Below are 16234 nucleotides of genomic sequence, written 5' to 3' on the forward strand. Positions count from 1 at the left end.
ATGCCGTGGTCTTTAAAAGATCTCATTTTAAAACATTCCCTGAGACAATCCAGTGTCTGGGTCAGACTTGCTGACAACCTCCCTCAGTGAAGACTCCAGCAGAAAAGAGAGGCTGGATTAATAACTTCCCCTGGGAGCAGGCAGCACAGATGGCCTGTGGTTACAGACTGCTTGGGGAAGAGAAGCCTTCAACATCCCAGCCCACCTGAGGAACGCCCTGCACCTCATGAGCCTGCCTGAGAAAGCCAGAATGGAGGGAACTACTGTACAGCTCGGCCACGCACAGGGGAAGCACACCATGCCCCAAGCTGACACCGGCTTTTGTTTGCATTAGGTGAGTCAGGCACATTCCTATGAGTAACCCAACCTTTTCCTGAGTGGGGAGGAAAGGCAGTAAAACAGTCTAAATACAGAACAACCTGCTCTCTACTGATAGGATGAGATTTATTTTTTCCTAACCCGGCTGACCTTGCTCAGCAACATTCTTAAAAGATCATTGCTTCTTCCTTGCCTGCTACCAGTCTACGGGGGTTCTGTGACAAAGAGCCTGTTGTTCAGCCTAAAACAAAATGGGAAATTCATTGGAAGCTGTGTGAGAGAAGTGCTGCCTCAGCATTTGCTCAGCTTAGGCAAAACACGATGCTCAACGCAGCTACAACAGGTATATGTAGCAATAACAGCAACATTGCAAAGGGGAACATTTAAAATATGATTTCCATTAGTTAAATGGATAAAATAATTCTAGTCTCTCAATATTAAAATATTACAGTTGAGACACACAGTTTCTTTTTTGTAAAAATTTATTTCTGTTGTTGTCCCATTCTTCCATAGCCTGTGATTCATTCACACTCCAGATTGCTTTTCCTCACTTCTCCTAAGAAATCGTAAGCCACCTCTGAGATATCAAAGGCTTTGTGAGTGTTCTCTGCTGACAGCAGGTACTGAAGCGCACCGTCGTTCTCCCGGCTCCTCTTCAGAAAGTCAGCAATCGCCTTCCAGCGAGACGCTTCTGACTCCTCCTCAGCCCACTTGTAGTCAGGGAGGAGAGTGGACTGGAGGAGAGGAAAGACAGAGTCGTGGTACACCAGGACAAACAGAGACTTCAGGAATTCTCGATCTCTCTGCGGAGAAGAGTGTTTGAAAAGAATTCAGTGCAAATACGTGCCGTTGCCAAACACTGCTACAGATGGATTATACACGGGGGAAAAAACAGACAAGAAAACACTGAGCTAAACCCCAGCTCCCAGGAGAACAACGGGAAGAGATCTGACCTTCCCAGACAAACACCAGTTGGCTCGGATGAGCCTCAAGCTCACCACCAAGCACTATGCTGTATAAAGTAGAGATCAACAAAGCTGCTGTCCAACCCACCTCTTTTTCCAGACAACATCGAGCAGCGATTTACAGCCAGACCCTGCTAGTGTTGCCACAATCTGTACAGCGGTCACCCAGGGCCCTTTTCTAATGGGGTATTTATGTGTCTTCCAAAAAACGCCGGATGTGACAGCTGTTCCACACAGCCCAGCCCGAGTCTGGCTGCTGTGGTCACCAGGGAAGTGTCACATCCTCCCTGTCTTGGAAGCCCAAACTCCACTTGTTCCTCCACCAGTCTAGGCAGAGAGTTGCAACAATCCCATGCTCCTCACACACAGCATGTGGTTCTTAGCAGGAAGTAAGGCCACACATAAGCGCTGTTCTTTCACACTTTGATGGGACATTCTTTGTCTGGCAAGAATTATGCTCTCCCCTGTAAGGAACAGTTTGCAAAGCCCAGAGACTGAGAATCCACCTGGTCAATTACCAAACACTGCTTTAACAGCTGAGCACCATATAACCATGCAAGGAGGAGTAAGAATTTGCCAGGCAGCAATCCTGCCATGGGAGTGGCACACATCAAATCAGGTAAAACTGGATGGTTCTGGGATACCAAGGAGTTACTAATTCTTTGAGCTGATCAGCTTTCGTTTTGGATGAATGGCCTTGAAAAAACACTTCTGACTCAACAGCATTTTGATTTGCATAAATGGGGACATCTCCGTGTGTATTTCTTCAGTAGCGTGCACAAGGAATTAAATACCCTGCTGCCGCTCCCAAGGGAAGCATCTTGAATCAGGAGCCAGTGCCTTCCTCCTTCAGTTACCTACAGCTCCCTTTTGTGTCCAGAGGACAGGAGGTAGGACAAAGAACAGGTCCACCTGGTGACACAGCCAGTTTGATTCTTCTCCAGCTTCTACATATCCCAGAGTGGGAGAGGTGCAGAATTTGGGGGCCTTTTTCCAGGCAGACTGTGGGAGGGCTGGAGCTCAGAGGTTTGTGGATATACACAGTTCCTTCTGTACCAGTGGCAAACTCTTACCAGTCATGTATTGGAAGCAGGCTGTGAAAGGGACAGGCCATATCCCAACACCGAGACCAAAAGTTACAAGATAATTTCACATTCCTCCTCCTCTTAGTTTGCTGTTATAAATGTGGGTAGGAAATGTTACAAATGCATTTAGCATATCTACATTTTCCAAGTAAATGTACAGCGAGGGAAAAGTTACCTAGTAACTAGTTACCTAGTAACACTGACAGGAAGCTGCTGGTTGGAATTAGACTGAATATATGTCAAAGAAAAACCTGTAATTTATTACCTTCTCGGATCTCTTCAATGTCCTTTCTCTATCTGCCCAAGCGCTCTAAAATGAAATGAAAAGTAAGATCAGACTAAGATTGTGGAGACTGAAAGCAATTCCATTTTTAGCTGCAGCCCCACCACAGCTTAAGCTCCCGCTGCAGTCCCATGGTCCCTGTGTTCCCCATTCCTTCCTTGTGCCAGTTTAGCTGATTTAAGCAAATAGCCATTCCACTAAATGAAGCTCAAATCTTGCAAACTGACTGGAAATCCTGACACATCAGCCACCACTGAACGCTACGTAGATAACATACCCGAAGTGCATCCATCAGGTCTGGCTGATCCATGAGTTGAGGGAAAGTTGCTAAAATGGGACTGCAGATTAAATCTGAAACAGAAGGCAAACGTGTTCAAGGCTGAGGAGGAAACAGGATGGCTTTTGACGTATTGACACATCAAGGGATATTCAGCACATCCCCTCCCCTCAGAGTACTTCAAAGGGAAGATGAGCTGTAATAAACTGGCTCCCTTCAGAGCAGCAGGGGAGGTGGAAAAGCTAACAACATTCTCTGACCATACCAAACTCTCAGTGGCTGAGAGCTCACCTGCAAGAGGAGAGACACAGAGACCAACTGCTGTTTATTAGAAGCCAGCCAGCAAGAGACTGTGCCCATTTAACCGACGGGTAGGTTGGGGTGGTTTCTTCACTTCTGCACCCATCTCTTTTTATAAACATCTGAAATGCTGCTGCCTGATTGGGATGTTGGGAATAAACACACTTTCATTCTACCTTCACCTGGCTGGTGTTGTGTGCGATGTGAAGATAACCAGGGAACAGCAGTGCAGCACATTTACCAAATGAGGCCCATCACCGTACTGCACAAGTCCCCTCCTTGAGCCCACCAGGCTGGCGGTGTCGAAGCCAGGCAGGCCAGAGCTGCCTCAAAGCCCTTGTTACAAAGCACAGCAAATCTCAAGCCCTGTAGTACAGGGGTCCTTCCTTATTTCTGTTACTGAGATTATCACTAAGATTACCAGAGTGCTGTGAGTGACACAAAGAGGAATTTGGGTTGAAATGCTTTCTCTCTCTCTCTTGACTTTAAATATTTAATGTACACTGTTGCTTCTTCACCTTGAAGTTGAGGGAAGGTTTAGTAAACACTAACCATTTTCTAGTAACAAAACATTTCACAGAAACAAGCCAGAACTCACTGCTTTGGTGAAGAGACATTTTAAGTTGCCTATTTCTAGAGTGATAGTTGATTATGAAATAAGAGAAATCTTCTTTTGTTACACCAGAAAGAAAGGTAAAGTGGCTACCAGAACAACTTCTGAAACTTGGCTGGGGTAAAGCCTTTAAACCATCTCAAACCATGACTGGACTCAGGTGGATGCAGCTTTACTCCAGGAGAGGTCATCAGCCTGATCTATCGTCCTACGTCATAAAGATCAAATTGAGAAAGTACAGCAGCTCAGCTAGCCTTTAAAAGCTGGGCATTTTAAGTTTCCCTGTGATAAGCTATGAAATAAACCATTGATTTATTTAAAGGTCAAGAAAATTGAGGAGGTAGTCAAGTTCTGAGCACCCCTGAAAGATGAACTTGTAATCCAGGTGCCTCAGTACTGCTAAGGACAGAAGTTAAAAATGTTAGTGAGCACAGGCAGATTGGTTTGCAAAAGGAATAGGTGATACATAATTCAGTCTGGAGAGGAGGCAGGAGAAAGCACAAGAAAATCCCTTGCAGTACCAACAGAAATTCACCTCTTCTGCAGTCAGGAAATGTAATTTTTCTGTATTTCAAATGTAGTTTTAAAATGGAGACTTCAAACTGTGACAGTTCTGTTGAAGGAAGGATGTGGAAGGAAGATGCAGGTTCCAAAAGCAGAGCACTATGCTGAGTTCTAAACCTGGAACTCTTCCACTTATCTCTCTCCCTGCTGCATTAGCAATATGTAAATAGAGTTAAAAAAGGGTGACTGAGCCTCAGTATCAAAAGCATCTGCCTCATCTCTGGAACCCAGAGGACAGGCATATGCTGGAAGTGAGTGAATAAGCCTGTGTGCATGTTTAATCTCATTGCCTGGGTGGTGAAAGGAAAATGTTTCTCTTCCAAATAATCCTTTACCTTTATTTACCTTTTTCCAAATCATTATTTAGAAATAACCCTTCACCTAGCTACAAAGGCTCTTTTCTCCACATGGGAATTTCACTGAAATGCTTCATTTGTACTTCATACATACAAAACTTTCCTTGGGGGGTCATTCATTCTGCACTGTGAACTGATGTCCAACAGGGCAGCACCCAGCATGAGGTGAAAGACTCCAAGTTTGAAATGTGAGCACTGCGAGAGGTGGTTCCCTTTTCTGAAGGGGTACAGCAGCTTGCTGTTTGTCCCCAGGACACCTACAGACTGGAATTTAAAGCTCACAGACCTAGTGAGATGGTCAGTCAGCACCAGCACTGCCAGGGAACAAATCCTGTGAGAACCCTTACTAGGGAGAGTTGCTCCTGCTGACCCCTGCTCTCCTGTACAAAGGGGACTCTGGAATCCACTCTTTATCCAACATGCTCTCCCATACTAAATTGTTCCCCACAACAGCAATTCTTACCTGTGCTTTGCATGCTTATTCTGTCTCTCAGGAGTGCATCACCGAGTATTTGTCGATAAAATATCAAGAGATGGATGTAGCACATGCTGCCAATTAACGTTTCTGGTAGCAAGCTGCTGGGAAAATAGACACACAGTTGAGAATTTAAAACTGCTCCTACAAAGCATTGTTCACCAAAGCTTGAGAGTAACAGCAGCTTCACAGAGATGAGCATTGGTCCATGTTGGCATCTCTGTGAATGGATCACAACTTCTGAAGGTGTACACTGGTAAAGCTGTAACAGCCAGACTCCTGCTCTTGGGATTTTCAGTCTTATCTAAACTTAACAGCTTTTGGCTTGTTTTCAACAAAATAGCTCAAAGTGGCAGGGATCAAATACAATATGCAGGTGACACAACCCTTAGGTTTTTGCACAGCCAGTGTTCCTGGGAGGGGGAACGCTTCAGATGGGAAATACTGTTTCAGTTTAGGGCAGCACGCATGCACACTTACTTCAGGATGTCTTTCGACTGCACACTTAATGACCTCAGTTTCACTAGAAGCACAGGCTGTTTCTTGAGTGTTAGAAACTGATGGAAAACACCACTGCCTGCTTAAGAAATAAATGCCCAATACAAAATCAGTCATTTTGAAAGGATGTTGAGAATTATATTACAAGAATGGACATTTAAATTTGGCAAGAGATATTTTTTGCTACAACTAATGGTTTAAGGGTGGTCTAAAACCCAGGAGGAATTGAGTATCTGAAAATATAACAACATTTGGGCTAGCACAAGCTATTAGCTCTCTTTGGGATAGCTGGGCCATAGTATGCGTGGAATAACGTAGAGGTAAGTGTCCAGCTCAAAAGGTAAAAGCCTTCAATAGCAAATGGGTGTTACTATAGCTAGAGGAAAGTTGCAGCTTGTAAAATGGGTACAGCATTTCTTGTATCACTTCATTTATGTAACATGTAGGAGAAACCTCACCTCTTCTTGATATTGATGGGTCAACCTCAACGCCTCTCTCATAGGGAGTACCACCATTTAATAGCAGCTCATACATCCTGTGAAACGAGCAACACAGTTAAAAGCTGTAAAGGAAAGGTGAGAACAGCACAACCACTTTCTGGCAAAGACAGAAACCTGCTATCTCAAATATAAACCTGACACAGCTTCATGCTATACCTGGTAAATTATATTAAATGAGTACATCTAATTAAATAACCAACTCTCAGATGAGAAACTCGAGTTACACTGGGAAACTAGTTAATTGCTTTTAAAGACATTTGTAGTGTTCATTCTTTTCCAGGTGACTCCACTGTTTTTCTTCTATGAAATTTAGCAGCTGTTTCACTAAAATATTTCTAAGTCATCATCATTTACGTGGCAAACTTTAGATATGGAAGACTTAAAATGTTGAAGAATACCGTAATCCCAAGAGTAAGTCACTGTTGAAGCAAGCATGCAACTTCACTCTGTAGATACCACATTTAACTTAATGAAATAGAAAAACAATGTTGGAGATCAGATTTAGAAGAGGTTTAGAGACTTCTAGAACAGTAGGAGTTTCCTTGGCTATATTTGGGTATCCAAATATATCCAGAATACACTGAAATATATTTGATAAAACAAAGTATTGCAAGCCTGCTCTACAACTAGCCACTTGTGTAAGTTAACAGAAAGGTTTCCTACATTTAATAGAATAGAAACCTATACATTGTATTATTCTTTAAGATTGTTGGACCCATGAAATAATCATAAATCAGCTGCAAAAATACAGGCTTATTAACATTCTCCAAGCGAATGGTAAGAGATGGATTTCCAACAACTCATGTGCTTCCAAACCTCCCCTCATTTTAAATGATAATGTACTTTTTAATTGGTGTGTGTCACCTGCAGTATAGGTAGTGGTTCTGTTTTATACAAACAAAACTCTACATAGAGTTTACTTCATCATTACTCTAAAAAGAGTTTTGTTCCCTGTTAACTCAGACATTTCCATAGGTGTAAAATTCCCCTGAATATTGTTTTAACTGGCAGTACTAACTTTACTCCTTGCCTAAAATAATGTATATACATATGTAAATACAGGGGGAGAAAGAGAGAGGGAGGGAAAACATAAACTTACTTGGAAGGAACCGGCATTCCATTAGAGGTAAAAAGCTTCAGAAATGCCCAGCCACAGCTTAGCTCTCCTCTTTCCCCTGTTGACTAGGGGAAAAAACCCAAACAGAAACATAGATAACTTGAGCAGCTAAACCAGAATAACTGAACCACAAGCAATTATTTAGAGTAATCACTTAAAAATAGTAAAATGGTACAAGCCCTGGACTGGTGATAAGCAAACACTGACTCTGTCATATTCACAGGTGTTCAAAGGTGTTTGGCAAACAGGACTCACAGCTATGCTGAAGTTGGCCATCCATGAACATATTTAGGAGATGAGGATTCATAAAGCCAAGAAATACACACTGAAGGGAAGCCTAAGTATATTGAGCTCTGGAAAAAGAAGAAATGCACAGATCCAAAGGTAAACCCCCCCCCCCCCAAACCTGCACTGTGCTCTAAAGAATGCAGGATAGAAAGGAGGGGAAAAAAGTTTAATCAGAGGATTTACCCATCTGATTCCAGACTTAAGTTTGGGAAGGCTTTATGCATGGTACTAGAGAGCGCCTGGGAAAGGAGCTGATCTGGTGTGCCAGCCCGACTGGTTCCAGACCCCCAAAGCACTAATAACAGGTAGGAACTCTTAAACACTTCAACCTTCATTTAAACTTAACTCTGTGTCACCTATTGTGCTGCTACCCGCTGTGCTTCCCAGGAGCGTATCTGAGATGGGTTGGATATATCTGATGTATCTATCAATTGCAGCTAGAAACCAGTCTCTGTACTATTGAAAGGGTTAAAATGTGTTGTCCATGGCACAGTAGCCTGAAACAAATCACTGAGATAGGAAAGAATAATGCAAGAGTAAATTGGTCCTCTGCAATCATGTAATGTAAGAGCTCTGGCAGAGCAGCAGCAATTATTTCAGTGCAAGTCAAGGTATGTTCACATCTGAGTCCCAAAGTCCTTTACTCTCAACACGGACTAAAGCAAACTGTTCCAAACCCAAACATCTCTCCTTATAATCTTATAAACTGGAAAAAGTTCAGCTAAATTTCCACCTGGATCTCCCAGTTCATGCTGGAATACTGCAGCTTAACATCAGATACAGAACAGCTCGTTCACTTTATAAACCTGTGCTTGAAAAGGTTTGTGCTTATATGGTTTCACATAGGACAGGAGTGGTTGGGCTTGATGATCTTAAAGGCCTTTTCCAACCTTGTGATTCTGTGCTGCAACTGTACACACTCACGTTGCGAATATAAGTGATGCCAAGTTCCAATAATATGCCAATGTCTGAGGACAGAGAGTCAGACCTGATGAAACAGTCACCGTCAAGCAAGCTGGGTAAAATGCCTGTTACCTGAGGAGGAGAGAGGGGGGGAAAGTGAATGGAGCTATTGAAAGAGCTCTGATTTTTAAACGCCACCAAACCCATCACCCATTCCTGTAGGATCTCAGACCCAATCCCCCTGCATGTAAAAGCTGGTAAGTGGAGAACCCATTTCAGTTGAGACCTTGCTCCCCTCATTCTTTATCTTGCCATGAAACACACCTACGCTACCAAGGTAGTTTTTGGGTGTGTGATGACAAGCTCCCAAAGAACTTCAGCTGTCAAAAAGCCCATAATTCTCTCCAAGAACACAGTGACAACTGGGGTAAAACATGACAAAGCATGGGCTCTTCTTTTAATAAATTCAGAGCAGAAGCTTGCACACAAAGCGGCTAGTGCCTCCCTTTTCCCAGGAACACCACATAGCACGTTCCAGATGGCAGTTCAGAGTTAACCAGTACCACCAGAGGGATCACCAGTCCCTACCACTACTTTTGTTTTGCCCCAACTCTTTTCTCCAAAGTGTTTTTGCTGAAACACTTGGTTTAGCTTGAATTCAGTTATTTTCTCTTCTGCGTGTTCATTTAGGTTGCGAGATGTTTTATTTCAACACAAATGCCAGAAGTAATAGATGCTGTAAACAGATAGTTACTGGCTACGTTGCTCCCTGAGCAAGACACCTACCCTTGGAGAAAAGGTCCATGTTTGAGGATTTTTAGGTTGCCACGTGGCTCTCACTGTGTGAATGTTACTCAACACCTAAAATATTATAAACAATGAAAAAAGCTAAGACAGGTTTTTCCAGAAAGCTCTAAGAAAACACAGTATTATTACAGATTAATCCAACACTCTGCACACCACAAAGATAATTACACTTGCTCTTCAACTTCATCCGATGGTTTCAGTTTAAAGGACTACAGAGGAAGTTTTCACTGAAACCAGAGAGCATTCTCCATTATCCTTGCTTCACATACACCAGGAGCAGTCGCTTTGCCTCCCAGAGCATCAGTGTTAGATTCTGTCACAAAAAGCTGCTCTACACCTGCATGTAATGGAGCACAGAGGATGAACAACAAGAGGGGGCATCTGAATGTGACCCTGACCTGGCTATTCCCAGGCCAAGCACAGGAGAGAGGTCGGCCCAGTAAAGGTTCATCTTCACAATGAAGGAGCAAAGAGGCACAATGGCAGTCAGGGGATCTGAAATTACCCACTCCTCGCGCCCCAGCCCCTCCCAGGGCTGCCCAGGACAGCCAGCAGCCCCAGGGGCTGGGTGGAACTCCCATCCCAATGAGTCAACAGGAGTGGCTGGCCGGATCACCTCACAGCTGCGAGGGGTGAGTGCTCAGGGGTATGAGAAGGGCGTTCTGTGGCTGCCTGTGACTTGGTGTGCACCGGGGAGAAACCAAAGGCAAAAGAAGGGAGGGATCGAGGTGCTCAGTGGAGTAACAGGGTGGGAGAATGGATAAGTGTGCATGTCTGGACACAGCCAGCACCTGACCCATGCAGTCTGCCCTGTCTTCTCTGTAAACTCCATTTCTTGCTATTTTCCTGGGTGAATGGGCTGTTCTGAATGGGTGTGTCCTCACACATCCAGGCACCAGCAGCCAGCCAGGCCCCAGGTCACGAGGGCTTCGTGCCTGCGGTGACTGCGGGTGAGCGAGGTACATGTGTCAGTGTGTAACCAACCAAGGATGGGCATCAGGCCAGGGAAATGGGAAAATTAATCGGCTTGGGAGGCAGATTTTGTCTGTGTGTCTGTCTCAGAGTGAGACAACTGGAGGAGCTGGCAACCAGAGGAACCAGAGAAGAGATCCTGAAAGATCCGCTCCTCATCAAGGCTTTTTTTGGTAGCCAACCAACTTACCTGATTGCCATCGAACAGACAGAGCCGAATGTGTCTGCTGAGAACCTGTATACTGACCCCTGGGAGTGGGATCATTTTACAGCTGCATAAAGTCACAATCAGGGACACTCGAGTTGGTCTGGGGTAGATCTGCAATGCAGACAGCAGAGGGGGGATTAAATCTACAGGTACCTGTTTGTGTTTGTTTACTGAGACAATTGAATGTAGCGTTCACTGGACTGGATTCTTCTGACCATTTAAAAACTGGTATTGTATTAGCAGCAGCAGAAAAATTTCTTCCTAAGCCTTCATCTCTCTTCTAAGGAGACTGCTATAGATCTTTCAGTGTGACAGGTAGAAGGTCCTATCAAAGTTTAGAAAGAAATATTCTAAAGAGTGCAGATAAAGACATAATCGTGAGCCAAAATGAAAAAGGATTAATTAAATTTCACAGTGTCTAGCAGAATTTCACAGTTTAAGAATTCAGACTGGTAACCCACACAGCTCAGCTTCACCCCAGACAGGGAAGGAACTCACAAACTTCAGGCAAACATGACTCTTAAAAGAGACCCAACATGACAACTTGTCCAGATTTTCTGCCTATTGGAGAGTAGGATGCAGTAAGATCTACTGCCTGAGGAGTCTAGAGTGACATCAAAATCCACCACCTGTTCTATTTACCCACCAATACGGTATGCTGCCAGCAACTGGCATCTACAGCTGCTGCCACTCCTCTCACACCAAAAGCACCATAGCTTTCTTTCCAGAAATACTCACAGTGTTTTTCTCAGGGTTCCACACCAGGTCTTTGAAAGCCAGCTGCGACGGCGTAAGTTCAGGCTGCAAGAAGTAACTCGCTCGAAACCGACTGCCTACAAGAAGGGGAATTCTATTAATTCTCCAGAATTTGTTATCAGCTTTATGAACAACACCCCAAATTCAGATGTGGCTAAAGCCTATGGGAATGTTTGGTCTTGACAATATTATGGAGATATCTTTTGCAAAAGATATCCCATTGAAAAGGATACTTTTGCTTCTTGTAAGTGTTCTGCAATGTTTCATTCATTTAATTAATGAAAAGAACATTGATTGTGAACAATTGTAAACAAAAAGACTAAGAAAATACAAGGTGTGTAATATACCCAGTGAAGAGACTCCAAAAGATCTCTGGGGAGAAAAAAATATTAAAAAAAAGGATCATTTCCTGTGACATCAACACAAGGTATCTTCCAAAGAGGAAAAGCTTTGGAATCATGCAGAAATTGCCTCTCTGCTGGCAGGATTACACACAGATTAATTAAAACTTGAAGAAGTACAACAAAAATTAGAGTCTTTGATATATTATATATATATACATTATATATCAAAGATTATAATCACATAATATATCAAAGATTACCCATCCAGCAGACACTTGAGAACCCTGCACTGTGTTTATGAGGAGAAAACTGTACCTTCTTCTAAGAGCTGGAAAAGCGTGGAGGGGCGGAATCCCGCAGGAACTGCTCCTATGGTTGCCAGGACCTCTACTGTGTCGTTCTGTTTAAAACCAAACAGCTGTTAGTATTCCTGCTGTTTAGTATCTAATCCTATCTTAACTTAGACCTCTTGCACACAACCAGTATCAGAGACCTGGGGCATTGGTCACCTTGTTTAACCTGAAGCTACTTTGGCCCCTCTCCAAGTACTACTTCTACTCTGGTTCACGTGTGAACCCAGCCAGGCTCCTGTTTTGTTCAATCCCCTTTCCAAGTCAAAGTGGCAGCAGAGCAGCCAGTTACAGAACAAAAAGCACACCCTTGGGAAAAGGAAGGCATGGTGCTACTGTGGCAAAACCACATTATCTAATTTGTATCTTCATTCAGAGGCGTGGGCTGGGCTGCAGCCTGTTTCTAAAGCCTTAGAGAACATTTTTGTAGCGTTTACTGCTACAAAAAGCACAGCAGAGGGGTTAATTAAAATCCACAGTCTGTAACACAAGAAACTGTGTTTGGTAAAGGCAAACCTTGGCCACAAAATAATACGGTGGATGAAGCTGCTGTGTAAGATGTACACCTACCTCTGCGATAGCTCTTCTTACAGCACTCCAGTGAGAATCTGTTCTGGAAGAAAAACAATAGGGGGTTTTGTAATACATCAGCGTGGACAAAAATGAAATGCTAAATGTCGGTGGGTTTTCACATGGCAGTAGCTTAATACTGGCAGCAGCATCTGAGATGCCAACAATGACATGCTTCCAGCCACACCGGCTAAGTACTAGGCTGTCTCATGAGCTGGAACGCCTTGGTTTTCTAAAGGAAACAAAAGGCCAACCAAAGCAAAGCTCCCCAACAAACCCACTGAGGTAATCCAAAAAAGCTCCAAGTGACCACCACACTGAAAAGACTGCAGAGAACCAAAGAGCCTCATGAGGTGTTCTCACTGTAAGGAGTGCACTGCCAGATTGCAGCAGAAGGAAGAATAATTTACACTTAATTGCATTCACATCACTCCATTTACCTCTTTTTAACTTCAGTTCCATCTGCTGTTTCATCCACCACTTCTATGTGTTCTTCACTTTGCTTCTGGCTTTCGGCATCTTCATCATAGACCTGTAATTCAGGCAAAGTGCTTGAACTGTTCACAGTTCTGCCCTTAAAAATGTTTTCTCCAGCCACAGCACATGAATAGTTTAGAACAGGGGATTTTCTACGTTATTTCCAAATAGCAAAACACTGCTGTGTCCCCCACAGAAGCATTATGATGATCAGTTTTATATGCCCATGTTATCATCTATACATAAAACAAGAGAGGTGAGCTTAGAGGAGAGGAAGGTCGCAGCACACTGACCGTGAGATAGGTTCTAGGAACGAGGCCTCTCTCCCCTCTTGAGTTCTCAGCCACCCACCAGCCATCTGCCTTCTTGTCATGTATAAGCAGGACTTCACCTTTCTTTGCCGGGAGGAGAGACAGAGACAAAAGACAACCAAAGATTTCTAAACAGCTCCAGGCACAATTAGACAAACCCAAAGCCACACAAAAGATTCACTTTTCCCACAACAGAGATCACAGGAGACCAGGAGAGACTCTGCCAACTGTACAGTGGGAAAAGGCATTTCTCCCTGGATCCCGTGAGGCACACAGGCTGAATCCCAGAAGCATGGGATTTAGTTCCAGTTATTGCTTAGTAAAGAAGGATCCGTGGTCAACAAACCTTTACAGAGACATGCTCACCGTAAATGTGAGATCCCCTTCCTGCTGTGCATCAAAGCTTCCAACTGCAACACATTCTCTAACGTTTGGATCATCCAACACATCGCCATCGTCATCTGCTTCATCGCTGTCTTCCTCCTCACTGTTTTCTTCATCTTCACTCTCCTCTTCTTCTTCCGTCTCATCTTCTGTTTGAGGATCTCTCTGATGTTCCTTACCCCTAGCCATAACAATTCAAACTTGTAATTATCATCATTGTAACAAACCTTCTGGCAATGCTGTAACACCTAGCAGCACGGCCTCCTCTGCAAGGACAGTATCCGGATACAGCATTTTCATTCCTGGCTCTTTACTCTCCGCCCTGATCTGATCAAGTTCCAAAATCCCAGCAGTGTTTCTTCCCTAAGCATCCTCTCCTCTCGACAGCCACGCTGTATTTCAGCCCTCAGAAAGTTCAGTGCGTCACTCCTGACTGCATCAAGAAGACAAGCCCCTTACAAGCTGGCTTCTTGTGTAACTGCATGGTAAGACAATAAAGGGGATACCCTATTTCTCAGGGTCCTTTCCAGCTGTACACACACATTTCTATCAAAGTGCACATTGTATTTGTTTGCTTGAGCTACTTACGCTGCATAACGTGTGGTCACATTATCCTGATCCAAGACAGGAATGAGTTTCTGCAGCTGCTGAGACAGTTTGAGCAATAGTTTTTCTTCTTCTTCTTTCCTCTGACTGTAATTCCCCACGGGCGCTGGCTCATCTGCCTGAGAATTAAGAAACAAACCAACAAATTGCTCAGAGAATCAAAGTTCAAGTTAGTTTTTCCAGACATGCCTTAAGAGCTGCTGTCACTCCCCCCACCCCGTTAGTGACATCTTTCCTGCCCTTTTTACTCTGCTGACACAAAATTTTGTGTTGAATTTGCAATCTGAATTCTCTGCTGGCAACACAATGCATTGACAGAGAACAGAACACATCAAAGCATGAAAGATACGCTTTTAAATTACACAAACGGATCTCAGTCAGGGGTTGCACAGTGTGAGGCATCGCTCTTGTCCTCAGGCACCTGCAGTGGAAGGAACCTGCTGTTCTCCAAGCCCTCTCCGTGACGCCCTTTGAGCAAACCCAGTAACAAATTTATCTCCGCACTTACTTTTTTCAAACCGTGGAGAGCTGCTGTGTTCTCATCCACCAGCTCCTGCAGCTGCAGACACCTGCGTTGGGAGCAAGGCACACCGTGACCCCACTGAAGTACCTCAGCTTCCACACCCCCAACGCCCCCCAGCTCTGTGCGGGTACAGCCTGGAGAACGCGAGCAGAAGCCGGGGAACCGCCCGCTCCTCCCGGTGCAAAGGGAGCGGGGAACGGAGTGAATCTGACAGGGGGCTTGCCCGGAGCGGCCGGGAGCTGGGCGTTCCTGCAGCAGGGGTTAAACCGTGCGGCTCCGGGGCTGGAGCGCCCCGCTGTACCTCCGCCGCGGAAGGGAAGGGGTCGGCTGGTGCGAGCGAGCCTGGGGACCCCTCGGGCGCCGCCTCACCTCTGCGATAGGGCCTTGCGCTGCCCGGGGGCCGGCGCCGCGCTCTCCGCCCGCAGCGCTTCCACCTGCAACACACGAGCGGCACCGTCAGCCGCGGGCCGGGCCGGGCCGTGCCGAGCCGAGCCGAGCCGAGCCGAGCCCACCGCCCCGATACCTGCGCCTGCAGCTCCCGGCTCCGCCGCTGCACCCGCTGCAGCGGCCCCCGCGCCCGCCGCCCCGACATGGTCGCTAGGCAACGGTCGCGGCGGCGCTGTGGGATGCTGTCACTTCCGGTGCGCGCCGCTTGCCGGTAGTTATAGAAGCTCGGGGGCGCCGCGAGGCCTCTGCCCCCCACCGGGGATCGCCGGGCCCGGGCTGGGCACGGTGGGGGCTGGCCCCGCTGCCGGGGGCACCCGCCGGGCCCGGGCGCACGCCTCGCGCTTGCCGCTAGTCGCTTCTCAGCCCCAAACGGCCCCGCGTGCAGGCCAGGCCGCGGTGGGTGCCCCGGCCACCCCTGCTGCTGCCGCTCGGGGGGACAGAACCAGCACCGGGCGCTCGGCGAGAACGAACCGGCGCGTCACCGGTGAGGGCGGCACGGCCCGCACCGAGCAGACGCGGTTCGAGCCGCGCCTCAGCGAACAGCCGTGGTGAACGCGGCTGGGACACGCTGCACGCCCTGGCAGTTGCCTGACCCCTTGGCTTGACCAGGAAGCCCCTTCTCCGCCAGGAGCCGGCCTTTCCCCCTCTCGGGGAGCGGGGCAGCTGGGTGGTTCCCCCCAAGACCTTTTAAAACTCTCAAAATTCAGAAATACAGTCGGAAAGCAGCAGCCTGCACAGCGTGCGCTTCCTCCCCAGGCGCAGAGCAGGAGCAGTCCTTTCTCCCAGACCCACAGACCCAAACTCACTAGCAATGGGAAGGGAAGGAACACACTCCAGCCGCCTCCACAACCCCTTGCCCAAGGCACGAGAAGAATTTCAGGCTTCAAAGCACAAGCACCCTTCGTTTAACCTGCTCGTTCATCCCTCCCGACCCACG

General features: G+C 46.1%; 1 protein-coding gene across 1 annotated transcript; it reads right to left on the reverse strand.

The window, feature by feature from the left end:
- Positions 1-820: 820 nt before the first annotated feature.
- Positions 821-15442, reverse strand: NPHP1 (nephrocystin 1; the record flags this gene model as incomplete). The annotated part of the gene is made up of 20 exons (XM_084262271.1): positions 821-1121; positions 2634-2678; positions 2929-3002; positions 5225-5337; positions 5717-5816; positions 6193-6269; positions 7334-7416; positions 8564-8674; positions 9329-9403; positions 10512-10640; positions 11268-11362; positions 11945-12029; positions 12550-12592; positions 12990-13081; positions 13320-13421; positions 13704-13902; positions 14310-14446; positions 14836-14896; positions 15220-15284; positions 15374-15442. 20 exons carry the CDS (start codon positions 15440-15442, stop codon positions 840-842), a joined length of 2037 nt encoding a protein of 678 aa, XP_084118397.1. The 3' UTR covers positions 821-839.
- Positions 15443-16234: the final 792 nt, after the last annotated feature.

Source organism: Gallinula chloropus (assembly GCF_964237585.1).
Source record: "Gallinula chloropus genome assembly, chromosome: 3".
NCBI lineage: Eukaryota > Metazoa > Chordata > Aves > Gruiformes > Rallidae > Gallinula > Gallinula chloropus.